This window comes from Myotis davidii, unplaced genomic scaffold (assembly GCF_000327345.1).
Source record: "Myotis davidii unplaced genomic scaffold, ASM32734v1 scaffold18, whole genome shotgun sequence".
Lineage (NCBI taxonomy): Eukaryota > Metazoa > Chordata > Mammalia > Chiroptera > Vespertilionidae > Myotis > Myotis davidii.
In genome coordinates this window covers 1,358,686-1,371,119 of record NW_006292696.1, presented here as the reverse complement: position 1 = coordinate 1,371,119, position 12,434 = coordinate 1,358,686, and the positions used below count along the sequence as shown (strand labels likewise).

Genomic DNA, 12,434 nt, shown 5'->3' with positions numbered 1-12,434 from the left:
TGCTGTGACCGACCCAGCGTGGAGAGGGGCTGTCCACACCCAGCAGAGTACCCCTGCCTGGTGTCATGTTCTGGGCCGTGTGCTCCTTTATTCCCATCTGAGGAGCAGCTGAGGCCCTGAGAGAAGCTGAGGAGGAGGTTCTGACTTCTTAGCCCCTTGGCATCTGTTTCCACTGAACCCATGAAGTCCTTGGCTCTATCCATAACTTGCTGTGTGACTTCAGCTATGTCCTTGCCCCTCTCTGGGCCTCTGGGTCTCCTGCCCCATCCGTTCCATAAGGGACTGGACCTAGGCGGCCTCAAGACCCCCTCTGATGACCCATCCTCGGTTTTGGTCCTGCAGAAGCCCCGTTATGAGATCCGATGGAAGGTGATTGAATCTGTGAGCTCCGATGGCCATGAGTACATCTACGTGGACCCTATGCAGCTGCCCTACGACTCCACCTGGGAGCTGCCCCGGGACCAGCTTGTGCTTGGTCAGTTCAAGGAGACCTCGCAGGCACTGTGTGGACATGGGGCGGGTGGGAAGATGACCTGAGGTCTGGTCCCAGCTTTGCCGTGACTGCCTTTGAGACTTAGGGCTGATGGATGTCTTGCCCTCTCGGCCCTCAGTCCCCCGTTTGTACAATGGGGACAAGACGATCCCCCAGGGACCATCCAGCATGGAGGTCCTATGATGCCATGACTGTGTGAGATGGGACCCTTTGTGACGAGAAAGGAAGTATTAATTGAGGACAGGCCTGTGCTTAGTCTAGCTGGGAGGCTGAGGGGTGCAGAGGAGCTGTGCTCCCCTCTGGGGAGGGAGGAAGGCTTCCAGGGACTAAGAGGAGCCAGAAAGCAGACAGGACTCCGATGAGACACCAGGAAGGACCGTAAAATGCTGTGGTTTTAGGAGCCTCATTGGGGGAACACCTTAAGTCCAGGGTGGTTGAGGGCGGGGATGCAGCTTCCTGGTGGCTGAGGGATCATCTTTTCCCAGGACGTACCCTCGGCTCTGGGGCCTTTGGACAGGTGGTGGAGGCCACGGCTCACGGCCTGAGCCATTCTCAGGCCACTATGAAAGTGGCCGTCAAGATGCTGAAATGTGAGTCCTGGGAGCATCCCCTACTTCTCTCCTGCCCCTCCCCGCACACCAGGCACTCCCAGAGCAGGCCAGGCCTGATTCAGATTCGGATTCGGATTCGCTGGGCACGAGGAGTACCGTCACTCTGTGTGCGGCCAGCTCCACTCTGAGGAAAGAGGCTTCCAAACCCCGCTCCCACCTCTGGCAGCCTCTTCCCTCCCCTGCTCCCTCCCCCCACCCCTTCCCCTCTCCTCGCATGTGGGTCCTTGCCACCCTTGGCCACCTGTGTCATACAGCACAGACTTGGGCCAGAATAGGCCCCAGTGGGGCCTCCGTGGGGCCTCTGTGACAGGGCCAGGCCTGAGCCCCCTCTCTCCCTCAGCCACAGCCCGCAGCAGTGAGAAGCAAGCCCTCATGTCAGAGCTGAAGATCATGAGTCACCTCGGGCCCCACCTGAACGTGGTCAATCTGCTGGGAGCCTGCACCAAAGGAGGTACAGACCCAATTGCCCAGAGGATTCTGGGAAATGCTAGTGGCCAACGCCTGGCCCTCTCCACTGCTCCTCAGTCCAGGGACATCAGGACACACCCGTACTTTACAGGGCCAGATGGATATGGGATTTAGAAACACACAGCCTCACAGCACTGCCAAGGCCAGAGGACTGTTCAGGCCATCACCATGGTTCCTAAATTAGGGGATCCTCTGACATTTTTAAATTTTTTCAATATATTTTATAATTGAATTTATTGGGGTGACATCTATCTATATAAAACCCTAATTTGCAAATCAACCAAACGGTGGAATGACCAGTCACTATGACATGCACTGACCACCAGGGGGAAGATGCTCAATGCAGGATCTGCCCCCAGCCCACAGGTCCCGACTAGCGGTGGCGGGGGTGTGGGACCGGCAAGCAGGTGGCGCCAGGCCAGCCAAGGCAGTTGTGAGCAGGGGCCCCAATCACTCCGCCTGTCACCCCACAGATTGGCCCTGATCGCCAGCCAGGCCTAGGGACCTTACCTGTGCACGAATTTCATGTACCGGGCCTCTAGTTGGTTAATAAAACCATAGAGGTTTCAAGTGTGCAACTCAACAAAACATCACCTGCACGCTGCATTGTATGCTCACCACCAAAGTCAAGTCTCTTTCCACCACCGTTCATCCCCCCCTTTTTCCTCATCCACCTCTCCCTTCCCCCCCTTTCCCTCTGGCAATCACCATACTGTTGTCTGTGTCTGTATTTTTGTTTTATTTTTTTTCTTGATACATTTTAACAACTGTAATAAAGGATAGCTCATGCGACACTGAGGTGAGTTGTGTCCCCACTACTGGAGACCACCAGCCTGCTAACTGGGAGCTGCCTCCATTCAGGTCATGGAATCAAGCCTCCCTGGCTAAGTTTATTTGAAACTGTGATTACAAGTTGGGCTGTTAGGCTGCAAAAACAATGTTATTGCCATTTCAGTTGCTTATTGTGAGGTTTGGGATTTTCCTCAATATTGCACAACAAAAAAAATACAGAAGTACATTGCACACTGCAGTGATCACCCCATTTCACAACCTTTGTTCCCATTAATATCTTCAAGTTCCCACAGATTGACTTTAAGTAAATGGACTGTATTTAAATTTGAGCAGTAACCTGATAGTAAATAATTGCCACTATTTGCTTTATAAACTGGGGTCCAAAATAAGCTTCAGTTTGAAAACCTATCGACAACAGCTGGCCCCCTTTAACAGATGGGGAAGGGAAGGCTCAGGGAAACTGCATACCTTGCTCATGGTTACAGAGGCAGGAAAAGAACCCAGGTTTGCCTGGAGCCAAAGCCTCTTCGCCTTTGTACCAAGCCGCCTCTCCCACGGGCAGCCTGTCATTACTCTCATGGCGGAAGCCGAGGCCTCCCTGGGGACTGTCCCTGAGCCTGTCCCTCCGCAGGGCCCATCTACATCATCACCGAGTACTGCCGCTACGGGGACCTGGTGGACTACCTGCACCGCAACAAGCACACCTTCCTGCAGCACTGCTCCGACAAGCGCCACCAGCCGGGCACCGAGCTCTACAGCAATGCTCTGCCGGTCGGGCTCCCACTGCCCAGGTACCTGGAGGGAGGTGGGGAGGCCCGAGGAGCACCTGCTTGCTCCCTCCTTGTCCAGTACAGGAAGCTGAGGGTGGGGAGGGTAGAGTGGGCTCAGGGCTTGGCCACCCCAGAAGGCATGACAATAACACTGATGATAATGGTGGGAACTGCTGCCACCTACTGGCTGTCTGCAGTGTGCTAGGCCCTGTGCTAAGCACTGCAGATGTGACCCCTTGGTCCCTCCTGTGGTCCCCAAGCCTGACTCCACGCCCTACGCCTCGCTGTAGCTCCCACACCCTCTGCACACCAGCCTCTCCGTGCCCTGAGGTCAACCTAGCCCCTTCCTTCTTCTTTTCCAAAAATAACACCTTCGTTCTCTTGCTGGTTACAAAAGCAATATGTAGTTATTGCAGAGACAAGAGTAACTTTAGAAAAGAATTAAAAGACAGTAAAACTCATCCCTGTCCTCCCCAACATTTTGATCCATTTTCTTCCAGTCTTTTTTCCACCTATAGAGACACGTGTCTGTAGTTCCCCAGCTCTTCAGGGAGCTGATGCTGCAGGCAGAGGCTTCATTCAGATCATAGCTTGGCCTGAGCTCTCTGAGGACACACACTGGGTCTTATGTCATCATGGCAGGCCCAGGGCCCAACTCAGGGCCCCACAGGTTGGTTAAAAGGGCTCTGGAGGTCACTCACATGACCGTGACAGACTGGAGGAGGAGGACTGAGTGAGGTTGAGAAGAAACACCTGAGTGATGGGGCCTTGAGGCCCCAGTGGTGAGCAGAGGGGCAGGAGGGGGACAAGAAGGGAAGGCCTGTGACCTCTCCTTCTGTGACACTCCTCTCGCCCTCAGCCACATGTCTCCTGGGGAGAGTGACGGTGGCTACATGGACATGAGCAAGGACGAGTCGGTGGACTACGTGCCCATGCTGGACATGAAAGGAGACATCAAATATGCAGACATCGAGTCCTCCAATTACATGGCTCCTTATGATAACTACGTCCCCTCTGGTGGGTGCGAGGGGCCCTCCCCCCTGTATGGCCCTCGCACCTGCACAATGACGCATTCTTTTCAAAGCCTTTCACATGTTCCGCTGGAGAACAGCCCTGGGAGGGAGCTGGCCTTGTGCCCATTTCATAGATGCAGAAACTGAGGGCAGCCACCTGCCCAAAGCTGCTCTGGTGGAGCCCCAATATGAACCCCAGTTTCTGGGTCCAGACATATACATGCAGGGGAAGCTACGGTCGGGGAGTACCTGGCCTCCTGGGCCTTGGGGAAGAGGGATCAGCTCAGAGTAGGCCCCAGGCTGAGCTGGCGCCCCTGGGCAGGCCAGGCCGAGTGGTCCAGGGAAAATGCTGACAGTTTTTCTGGACAAGAAGGCTCTGGTAAAGTAGGAGAGGTTAGATATTTGGAAATTGCTTTCCTTTGGGGGAGATGTAGAGGATCAGTAGCTCCTGTCTCGGATAGTTAGCCTCCAGGAGCCAAAGAGCAGAGGCCCGTGGGCCATGGGATCAAGACGTGCTGACCTTCTGCTCTCCTCTAGCGCCCGAGAGGACCTGTCGAGCGACCCTGATCAACGAGTCCCCGGTGCTTAGCTACACGGATCTTGTGGGCTTCAGCTACCAAGTGGCCAATGGCATGGAGTTCCTGGCCTCCAAGAATGTACGTGTGGTCCCAGTGGGCAGATGGAGGTCCTGGGGAAGTGGGTCACCCAGCCACCCAGGGTCCTCCAGGTACACTGCTCTACACAGTAGCTTTGCCCCGTCGGGTGGATGAGGACAGTGAATGCCCTCACCACGTGGCCCCTCTCCCCTGTGTGGTCCCCACCCCACGTGGCCCCTCTCCCCTGTGTGGTCCCCCACCCCACATGGCCCCTCTCTCCTGTGTGGTCCCCACCCCACGTGGCCCCTCTCCCCTGTGTGGTCCCCACCCCACGTGGCCCCTCTCACCTGTGTGGTCTCCACCCCACGTGGCCCCTCTCACCTGTGTGGTCCCCACCCCACATGGTCCCTCTCCCCTGTGTGGTCCCTCACACCACGTGGCCCCTCTCATCTGGACGTGATGCATTTTTCCCAAAGCCCTTGACACAGAGGGTCTTTCCCCACAATTGCCCAAGGCCTAGCTCCCATCCTCCCCTCCCCCAGTGTGTCCACCGAGACCTGGCAGCCAGGAATGTGCTCATCTGTGAGGGCAAGCTGGTCAAAATCTGTGACTTCGGCCTTGCCCGTGACATCATGCGGGACTCTAACTACATCTCCAAAGGCAGCGTGAGTACCTTCCCCACCCCCTGCGTCTCTGCCCCTCCTGGTCAGCCTGGCTGTGGCTCAGAGGGGATCAGGTCAGGGCTCCTCATGGTCTGACCTGCCCAGCAGTGACGGCTCTGCCTGCCCAGCCATGTGTGCAGGGACAGGAAGGGAGCCACGAGCTGGGCATGGGGTGGGAGCGGGCGGAGATGCTGAAGCTTGCAGGGTGAGCGCAGGCTCAGATTTGCTGGTCATGACAGGGGGCAAGGGACCAGCTGTAATGGGTCCCGGGGAGTTTGGAAGGGGAGCAGGCCAAATGTGTTGTCCCAACGGTGGCTGGAGGCAGAGGAGGAAGCCGAGGTGTCAGCTGAGACAGATGGATAGGTGGCAGGCAGGATCTGGTTAAAATATGACCACCTGCGTCCCATTCATATCCACACTTTCTACACTGAGACAGTGAACCCCAGAGCTGGAGGGACGCTAGGCCGCCGAGATCGGAGGCAACAGGATCAGAGCCGGGTGGACCTTGGCATGTCCCGGCTCCCATGCTGCCCTGCTAGCTCAGTCAGGGGCTTTCCAGGCCAGGGAGGAAGCCTGCTCCGCGAGGACCCTCAGACCCTGGGGTGACCATGACCGCAGCTGCGGGAAAGGAACTCAGCCGCCTGACCCTCTGGCCAGCACTGGGATGGACATGGGAACCGTGTGCCAGCAGATAGGCCCTCAGGGACCAGTGAGGGAGAGGAGCTGGGTGGGAACTGCTAGGTCTCCCCTCCCCCCTCCCGCCCGGGTGCAGGGTGGGGCTCGGCCCCTCCTCGCCCTCAGACGGACCCGCCCTCCCGCAGACCTTCCTGCCACTGAAGTGGATGGCCCCCGAGAGCATCTTCAACAGCCTCTACACCACCCTGAGCGACGTGTGGTCCTTTGGGATCCTTCTCTGGGAGATCTTCACCCTGGGTATGCCTCCCTCTCCCCACGGTCCTCAGCACCTGGCCAGGCACCCTCCCTGACCACTCACACCTCCAGCCTGGCAGGGCTGCGATCAGACTCTGGGAAGCGATCAGGGCTCAGGCTCAGGCTCAGGGCCCAGCTCTGCTGCTTTCTTACTGCTGTGTGTCCTTGGCAAGGCTCTTGCCCTCTCTGGGCCTCTTTACCTCCCCAGCTGAGTGCCCAGCGGTTTGGGCAGTGACATCCGAAAGCCTGCCTGGCTCTGGGAGGGTCGTAGCCTGTCCAGAGCCATGGAGGAGCCACAGTTCTCAATCCCAAGGTCACCTTCCCCGCCACCCAGCCCTGGCACGAAGGTTTCTCACCACTTTTCAACACGCCTGAGCCCGTGTATCTCCTCTCTTGTCTTTGCTCCCTGGCAGGTGGCACCCCATACCCAGAGCTGCCCATGAACGAGCAGTTTTACAACGCCATCAAGCGGGGCTACCGCATGGCCCAGCCTGCCCACGCCTCCGATGAGATGTGAGTGGCGCATTTGAGAGAACGTTTTGGGCGCAAACCATAGATGCCCCACTTTACCAGTTTAAGCCAACAGTAGCTTGATTGGTGCAGAGATCTAGAAAAACCGAGGTCTGGCTGGATCCAGGTGTGCAGCCGAGGTCATCGGCGATCTCTCCTTCTACCCCGGGCTCCGCTCTCTCTGCCTGGCTTCCTATTCAGGCTGGCACTGCCCAGTGGCTGCATCCTGGCTGCTTTCACCTCAGTTCCAGCAAAAGACCAGAGCTGATGGTTGTGGCTCAGCTGGGGTCATGTGCCCATCCAGAACCAGCCACTGAGCTGAGGGGATGCAAACTCCTACTGGTCAGGCCTGGGTCATATACTCACCCAGGCATGGCCAGCCCCACTGAACCACTGAGCCGGGGGTGGAGGGAGGGCTTCCCAAGGAGATATCCAGGTGCGACTATGGGAAAACAACACCTATCCACCCCCCTTCCCCAATCCTTCATGGCTCACCTTTCCAGGGTGGCAGCGGCCCCCCTCCTCCCCCTCCCCATGCCCTGTGTCAGAGACCCTGACCCCTTGCGCCTCTCCCCAGCTACGAGATCATGCAGAAGTGCTGGGAAGAGAAGTTTGAGATTCGCCCGCCCTTCTCCCAGCTGGTGCTGCTTCTGGAGAGGCTGCTGGGCGAGGGTTACAAAAAGGTATGTTGAGGCAGCGTGGGGGAGGGACGGAGAGTTCTGGTCCAGAAGTCAGACACCGGCACAAGGCTGCTGTAACATGCCGGTATTTGGGGGGCCACCCTGAACCCTCACCTGACCTCAGTTTCCCTGCTGGAACCAATAAGGGATGGGCTGGAGACAGGAGTTTATTTTAGCAGCACAGAGAGTTCTGAAATGAAACCCACGTGGAAGCTGATGGGTTTAAAGTAGAGAAGGGAGCCCAGCGCGCCCGTCATCCTGCATCCTGCCTCACGCCGTCTCACCTGGGCCAAATCTTGCGTCTCCATCAGAGGCCTGAACTTCCTGAGGCTAGCTGACTGCTGAGGGCCTGGCCACTTGGGCTCAGACACGGCAGATGAAGCCAGCTGGGCCACACCTCCCTGCCCACAGCAGGAACTAGAGCAGGGAGATGCCCGTCTCCTTTGGCCCAGACACAGCCCCTTCCCTAGGCCCATTCCTAACCCCGCTCCCACCCCGGGTCTGGTTACACTCAGGGACCCGTGAGCTGGAGTCGGGTGGTCCCCATTCGGAAGTTTGGGAAATGGGACCCAGGAGGGTGAGGCAGGATGAGACAGCACCTGTCTGGTCTGAAGTGGGCGATGTGTTAGCGTCTCGGGTGCTGGTCCCCTGGCAGCCCCCTCCCTGGGTGGCCCTAAGCTCACCTTGTCTTGTGAGACTTTGGACAATTGTGCTTCCTCTCTGAGCACCAGTTGCCGAATGTCCACAAGACACGACTGGCTGGGTCAGAATCTAACCGTTGGACGGCCCCTAATGGTTTTCCTGACCTGGCCTTCCCTGTCTCTTGGGTGCCCCTGCCCCTCGGAGCAGAAGTACCAGCAGGTGGACGAAGAGTTTCTGAGGAGCGACCACCCAGCAGTCCTTCGGTCCCAAGCCCGCTTCCCCGGCTTCCATGGCCTCCGGCCCCCGCTGGGCACCAGCTCAGTCCTCTACACGGCTGTGCAGCCCAACGAGGGCGACAATGACTATATCATCCCCCTGCCCGACCCCAAACCCGAGGCTGCTGATGAGGGCCCATTGGAGGGCTCCCCCAGCCTTGCCAGGTAATCACTGTGGCCCAGGTGTGCAATACTTGTGTGTGTGTGTGTGTGTGTGTGTGTATGGCGTCAGGCTTGCCTTGGAAGTAAGTTACTAGAGTGAGCACTTATTCCTGCCAGTGAATTGAACTCATTGGACCTCTGATGCCCTCAAGTGGAAAGGGCAGGTTGGTGAGAGAAAGAATGGCCTGGGATTTATCTGCAAAGTAGTTGTTTCCTTTAAAGGAGCCCTCATAGGCCCGGCCAGCGTGGCTCAATGGTTGAGTGTCAACCTTTGAACCAGGAGGTCACATTGTGATTCTGGTCAGGGCACATGCCCGGGTTGCAGGCTTGATCCCGAGGGAGGGCATGCAGGAGGCAGCCAACCAGTGATTCTCTCATCATTGATGTTTCTCTCTCTCGCCCTTCCTCTCTGAAATCAATAAAAGTCTATTTTAAGTTGACTGATTGATTTCAGAGAGAGAGAGAGAGAGAGAGAACTTGCAATCTGAGCACGTGCCCTGACCAGAAATCCGACTGTGACCTCCTGGTTCATAGGTCAATGCTCAACCACGAAGCCACACCAGTCAGGCTCTCTCTCTATATTTAAACAACAAATAGGCCATCTGCTCTCTCCCCTTTAGGCCCTGTCCTAGCCATAAGGAGGAGAGGAAGCAACCTAATTAGCACCCCAGCTCCCATGTGTTCCCATGGGGCATTGCCAGCCCCAGGCCTGAGGTCTGTGTTAGAACCACGCCCTGGGGGCTCTGGGGAGCTGGCGTGGTTGTAGGAGGCAGAGGTGCCTACAGTTCACGCCAGAATTCACACTGGGAAGCAGGTTCGTGCTTTCCTTGCCTTGGGATGTGGTGAAGTTAGAGAATGGGGAGGGCTTTGGAGGAAGTCCCAGCGATTGCCTGGACTTGCTGTTCAGACAGTGTCCCCCTTTGGCTGGAGAGAAGGGTTCCCCATGAGGCCAGATCCAGCCCACGGTGAAGTGGCAGGAGCCCCACCTGGGTCCCAACTCTGCTTGGAGACCTGCAGGCGCCTGCTCTCTCCAAGCACGAGGAGCACACAGGACTTAGAAGGCCCCCGGCCTGTGGAAGCAGCCAACAGTCCAAGGCTCCAGTAGACAGTGTGCAGAGGACTTAAGCTCAGGGTTCAAACAGCTTGGGGTGTGAATGCCCCCCCATGTGTGCCCTCGGGCAAGTTGCTTGCCGTCTCTGAACTTCAGTTTCCTCATCTGTAAAATGAAAACCATAAGCCCTTCAGTTTGGAGGTTGCTGTGAGGGTTAAATGAGGCAGTATACACCTTCAGGGGTGCAGGAGATGGCAACAGTGATGAGTGAGGAGTAGGCTTTGGAGGAGCCGATCGGCTATGAAGCGCTGTGTGGTGCCGGACAATGACTGAACCTCTCTGAGCGCCACTTTCCTCAGGGTGCCTGCCCTGCATAGTCATTACAAGGATTAATGAGCCAAAGGGCTTAACGCGCACAGTGCCAGGCCGGACACGGAAAGCTCTTGAACGCCATTGTTGTTTTATTGTGGTTTCCTTCAGCCTCTCGCTCACTGGCCTTCTCCCTCTAGCTCCACCCTGAATGAAGTCAACACCTCCTCGACCATCTCCTGTGACAGCCCCCTGGAGCCCCAAGAGGAACCAGAACCAGAGCCCCAGCCTGAGTCCCAGGCGCAGCCAGAAGCAGAGCCGGAGTGGCTGCCGGATTCAAGCTGCCCCGGGCACCAGGCTGAGGCAGAGGACAGCTTCCTGTAGGGGGCTGGCCCTCTCCCTGCCCTGCCCGAAGCTCCCCCTCTACCTCCCAGCACCCTGCGCCTGCTGGCCTGGCCCGCCGGGCCTCCCATTGCTGTCCTCTCAGCTTTCGCTCCTGACATGTTGTACCCCAACCCCTGGGGCTGGCTTAGGAGGCAGGAGCCCTGCAGCGGCCATGACCGGCCCTCTGTTCTGGGGAGGCCATGTGACTCTGAGCCAGAGTTCTCCCAAAGGACTCAGTTGGCCCATCTGTAAGATGGGGAAGTCGGACTTGGTGACCCACAATCTGGGGTTCTCCCCGTGGCTGACGGGGGCGGGGGGGAAAGCTGGAACCCTGGGAGATTCTCAAGGTTCATGAGGTGGTAGAGGAACTGTTCTCTGTTCTGCCAGCCACCCCACAAGGAGCTCAGCTCTCTCCTTGTACTTTATCTGCCCCAAAGCTGGAGAGGGGACCTGGTGTCCCTGGCTCCTGGCATAGCTGGGACCTGGCCTTGGACAGTGTTGCCTCCTCCCTCAACGCCAGTCTTCACTCTCCCAGGCCCAAGCTGGTCTGGGGCCGTCTGTGCTTAATGAGAGCAAGGGGCTGAGCCAAAGCCTGGACATTCGGGCCTATAGACCCTGCCCCAGGCACACGGAGCCACCTCCACATACAGAGTGCCCTGTCCATGTCTGCCTGGCTCTTGCGTCCTCATCACTGCCAGTCTTACTCCACCACCAGTCTCCAGGGCCGGACGGACCCACATCTGTGATGAGTGTGTGACGTGCCTGTGTGACGTATCCACACGTGAGGACCAGTTTGTGGACCGTATGCGCACTGGACCCACCAAGAGGCCGTGGAGGAATCCCTGGCCCTCTCTGGGCCCGCTTTCCCAGTTGAAATGAGCAGGTTGGACTCATTGACTTCTGGTGCCTGCCAGCACGAACATTCTGAAATATTCCTAGGGTGCACACTTGCCCGGATAAAGCAGAGCCGAACATCCCAAACCTCTATCCTGGGGGTCAGCTGGGATCTGAGATTCCAGTCCACATACCACACTCCAGGCATTCAGCAACGTGCCCCTTCCCCAGGCCCCGGCAAGTCCCAGAAGGGCAGCTGCCCAGGCCTGGACTCGAGGGACAGCAGGGACACGGGAAGACCACGGGAGCCCTTTCAGCACCCACAATGACCTCTGGAGCTGCCCGGGGCCACGGAGGCGGAGAGGGCCAATCAGAGCGCCCGGTGCGCCTCCCGCTCCAGCACCTGCTGTCCAGGTCTGTGCCGAAGGCAATGCACAGTTAGGGCCTCCGGGGGCTCTGGAAACAACAAGAAGACTTGGAAGGGAACCTGGGGAAGGGGTACAAGAGGTGGGTACTCTGAGGGGTGCCTTCTCGCCTGCCAGCTGCCCCATCCCTGAGGTCTGGCTTGTCACTGCCCAGGCCCACTCACCTCACTGTCTCTGCCAGCCACCCAGCCCAGTGGGCATTGAAGTGCTCAAGGAGTGAAGGCTGTGGCCAAGACGGCAGGAGGTGACGGGGGTGGCACCACCCCCTGTGCTGTTGGCACCTCCCTGCCCCAGGCCCCTGAGGAGAGGGACTGGGACCTCACTACGGTACCAAAGATGTAATCACCTAGGTTTACAAGTATTTTTAGGACTCACATTAACTCACATTTATACCACAGAAGTGCTATTTTATATGCCAGCAAAATTTCCTATCCGTGTACTTTTTTGTAAGGGAAAGATTTTAATATTAAACTGGTGCTTCTCACAGACTTGGTGATCTCTGGCGGCTTTGGGAACCTGTGTCTGGTTGGTGGCAGGAGTGGAAGGGGGCCAACAGGCCTCACCCCAGCCACAGGGACCCCACGCAGGTCCCTTCAGCACTGAGTCTGTTTCCATGGAAGATGGGCATTTTCACACCCCACCCCACCTGACCCCACCCCTTGCTAGTAGCTGGGTGACCTGGACACTGGGCTTCAGTTTTCCAAACTGGGAAATGGGAGGGCTCCCCTGGCTCTGCAGGTGCCTGGCCCCGGGGTGGGCAGGACTGTTCACAGGCTCAGAAGCCTGAGGCCCTCCTGCCGTCCCACCCCACCCACCCCACGCCACCA

The 12,434-nt window shown here is 57.7% G+C and overlaps 1 protein-coding gene across 1 annotated transcript in view; it reads left to right on the top strand.

The window, feature by feature from the left end:
- The window catches only part of PDGFRB (platelet derived growth factor receptor beta), a 37,380-nt gene extending 25,285 nt beyond the window's left edge, over positions 1-12,095 (top strand). The window contains exons 12-23 of the mRNA XM_006766239.2: positions 343-475; positions 979-1,083; positions 1,445-1,555; positions 2,996-3,155; positions 3,994-4,151; positions 4,685-4,803; positions 5,286-5,408; positions 6,227-6,338; positions 6,749-6,848; positions 7,423-7,528; positions 8,375-8,607; positions 10,165-12,095. Of these exons, the coding sequence (XP_006766302.1) occupies positions 343-475; positions 979-1,083; positions 1,445-1,555; positions 2,996-3,155; positions 3,994-4,151; positions 4,685-4,803; positions 5,286-5,408; positions 6,227-6,338; positions 6,749-6,848; positions 7,423-7,528; positions 8,375-8,607; positions 10,165-10,348 (1,644 nt within the window). The 3' untranslated portion in view covers positions 10,349-12,095. The remainder of the gene's footprint in view (positions 1-342; positions 476-978; positions 1,084-1,444; positions 1,556-2,995; positions 3,156-3,993; positions 4,152-4,684; positions 4,804-5,285; positions 5,409-6,226; positions 6,339-6,748; positions 6,849-7,422; positions 7,529-8,374; positions 8,608-10,164) is intronic.
- The last annotated feature ends 339 nt before the right edge of the window (positions 12,096-12,434 follow it).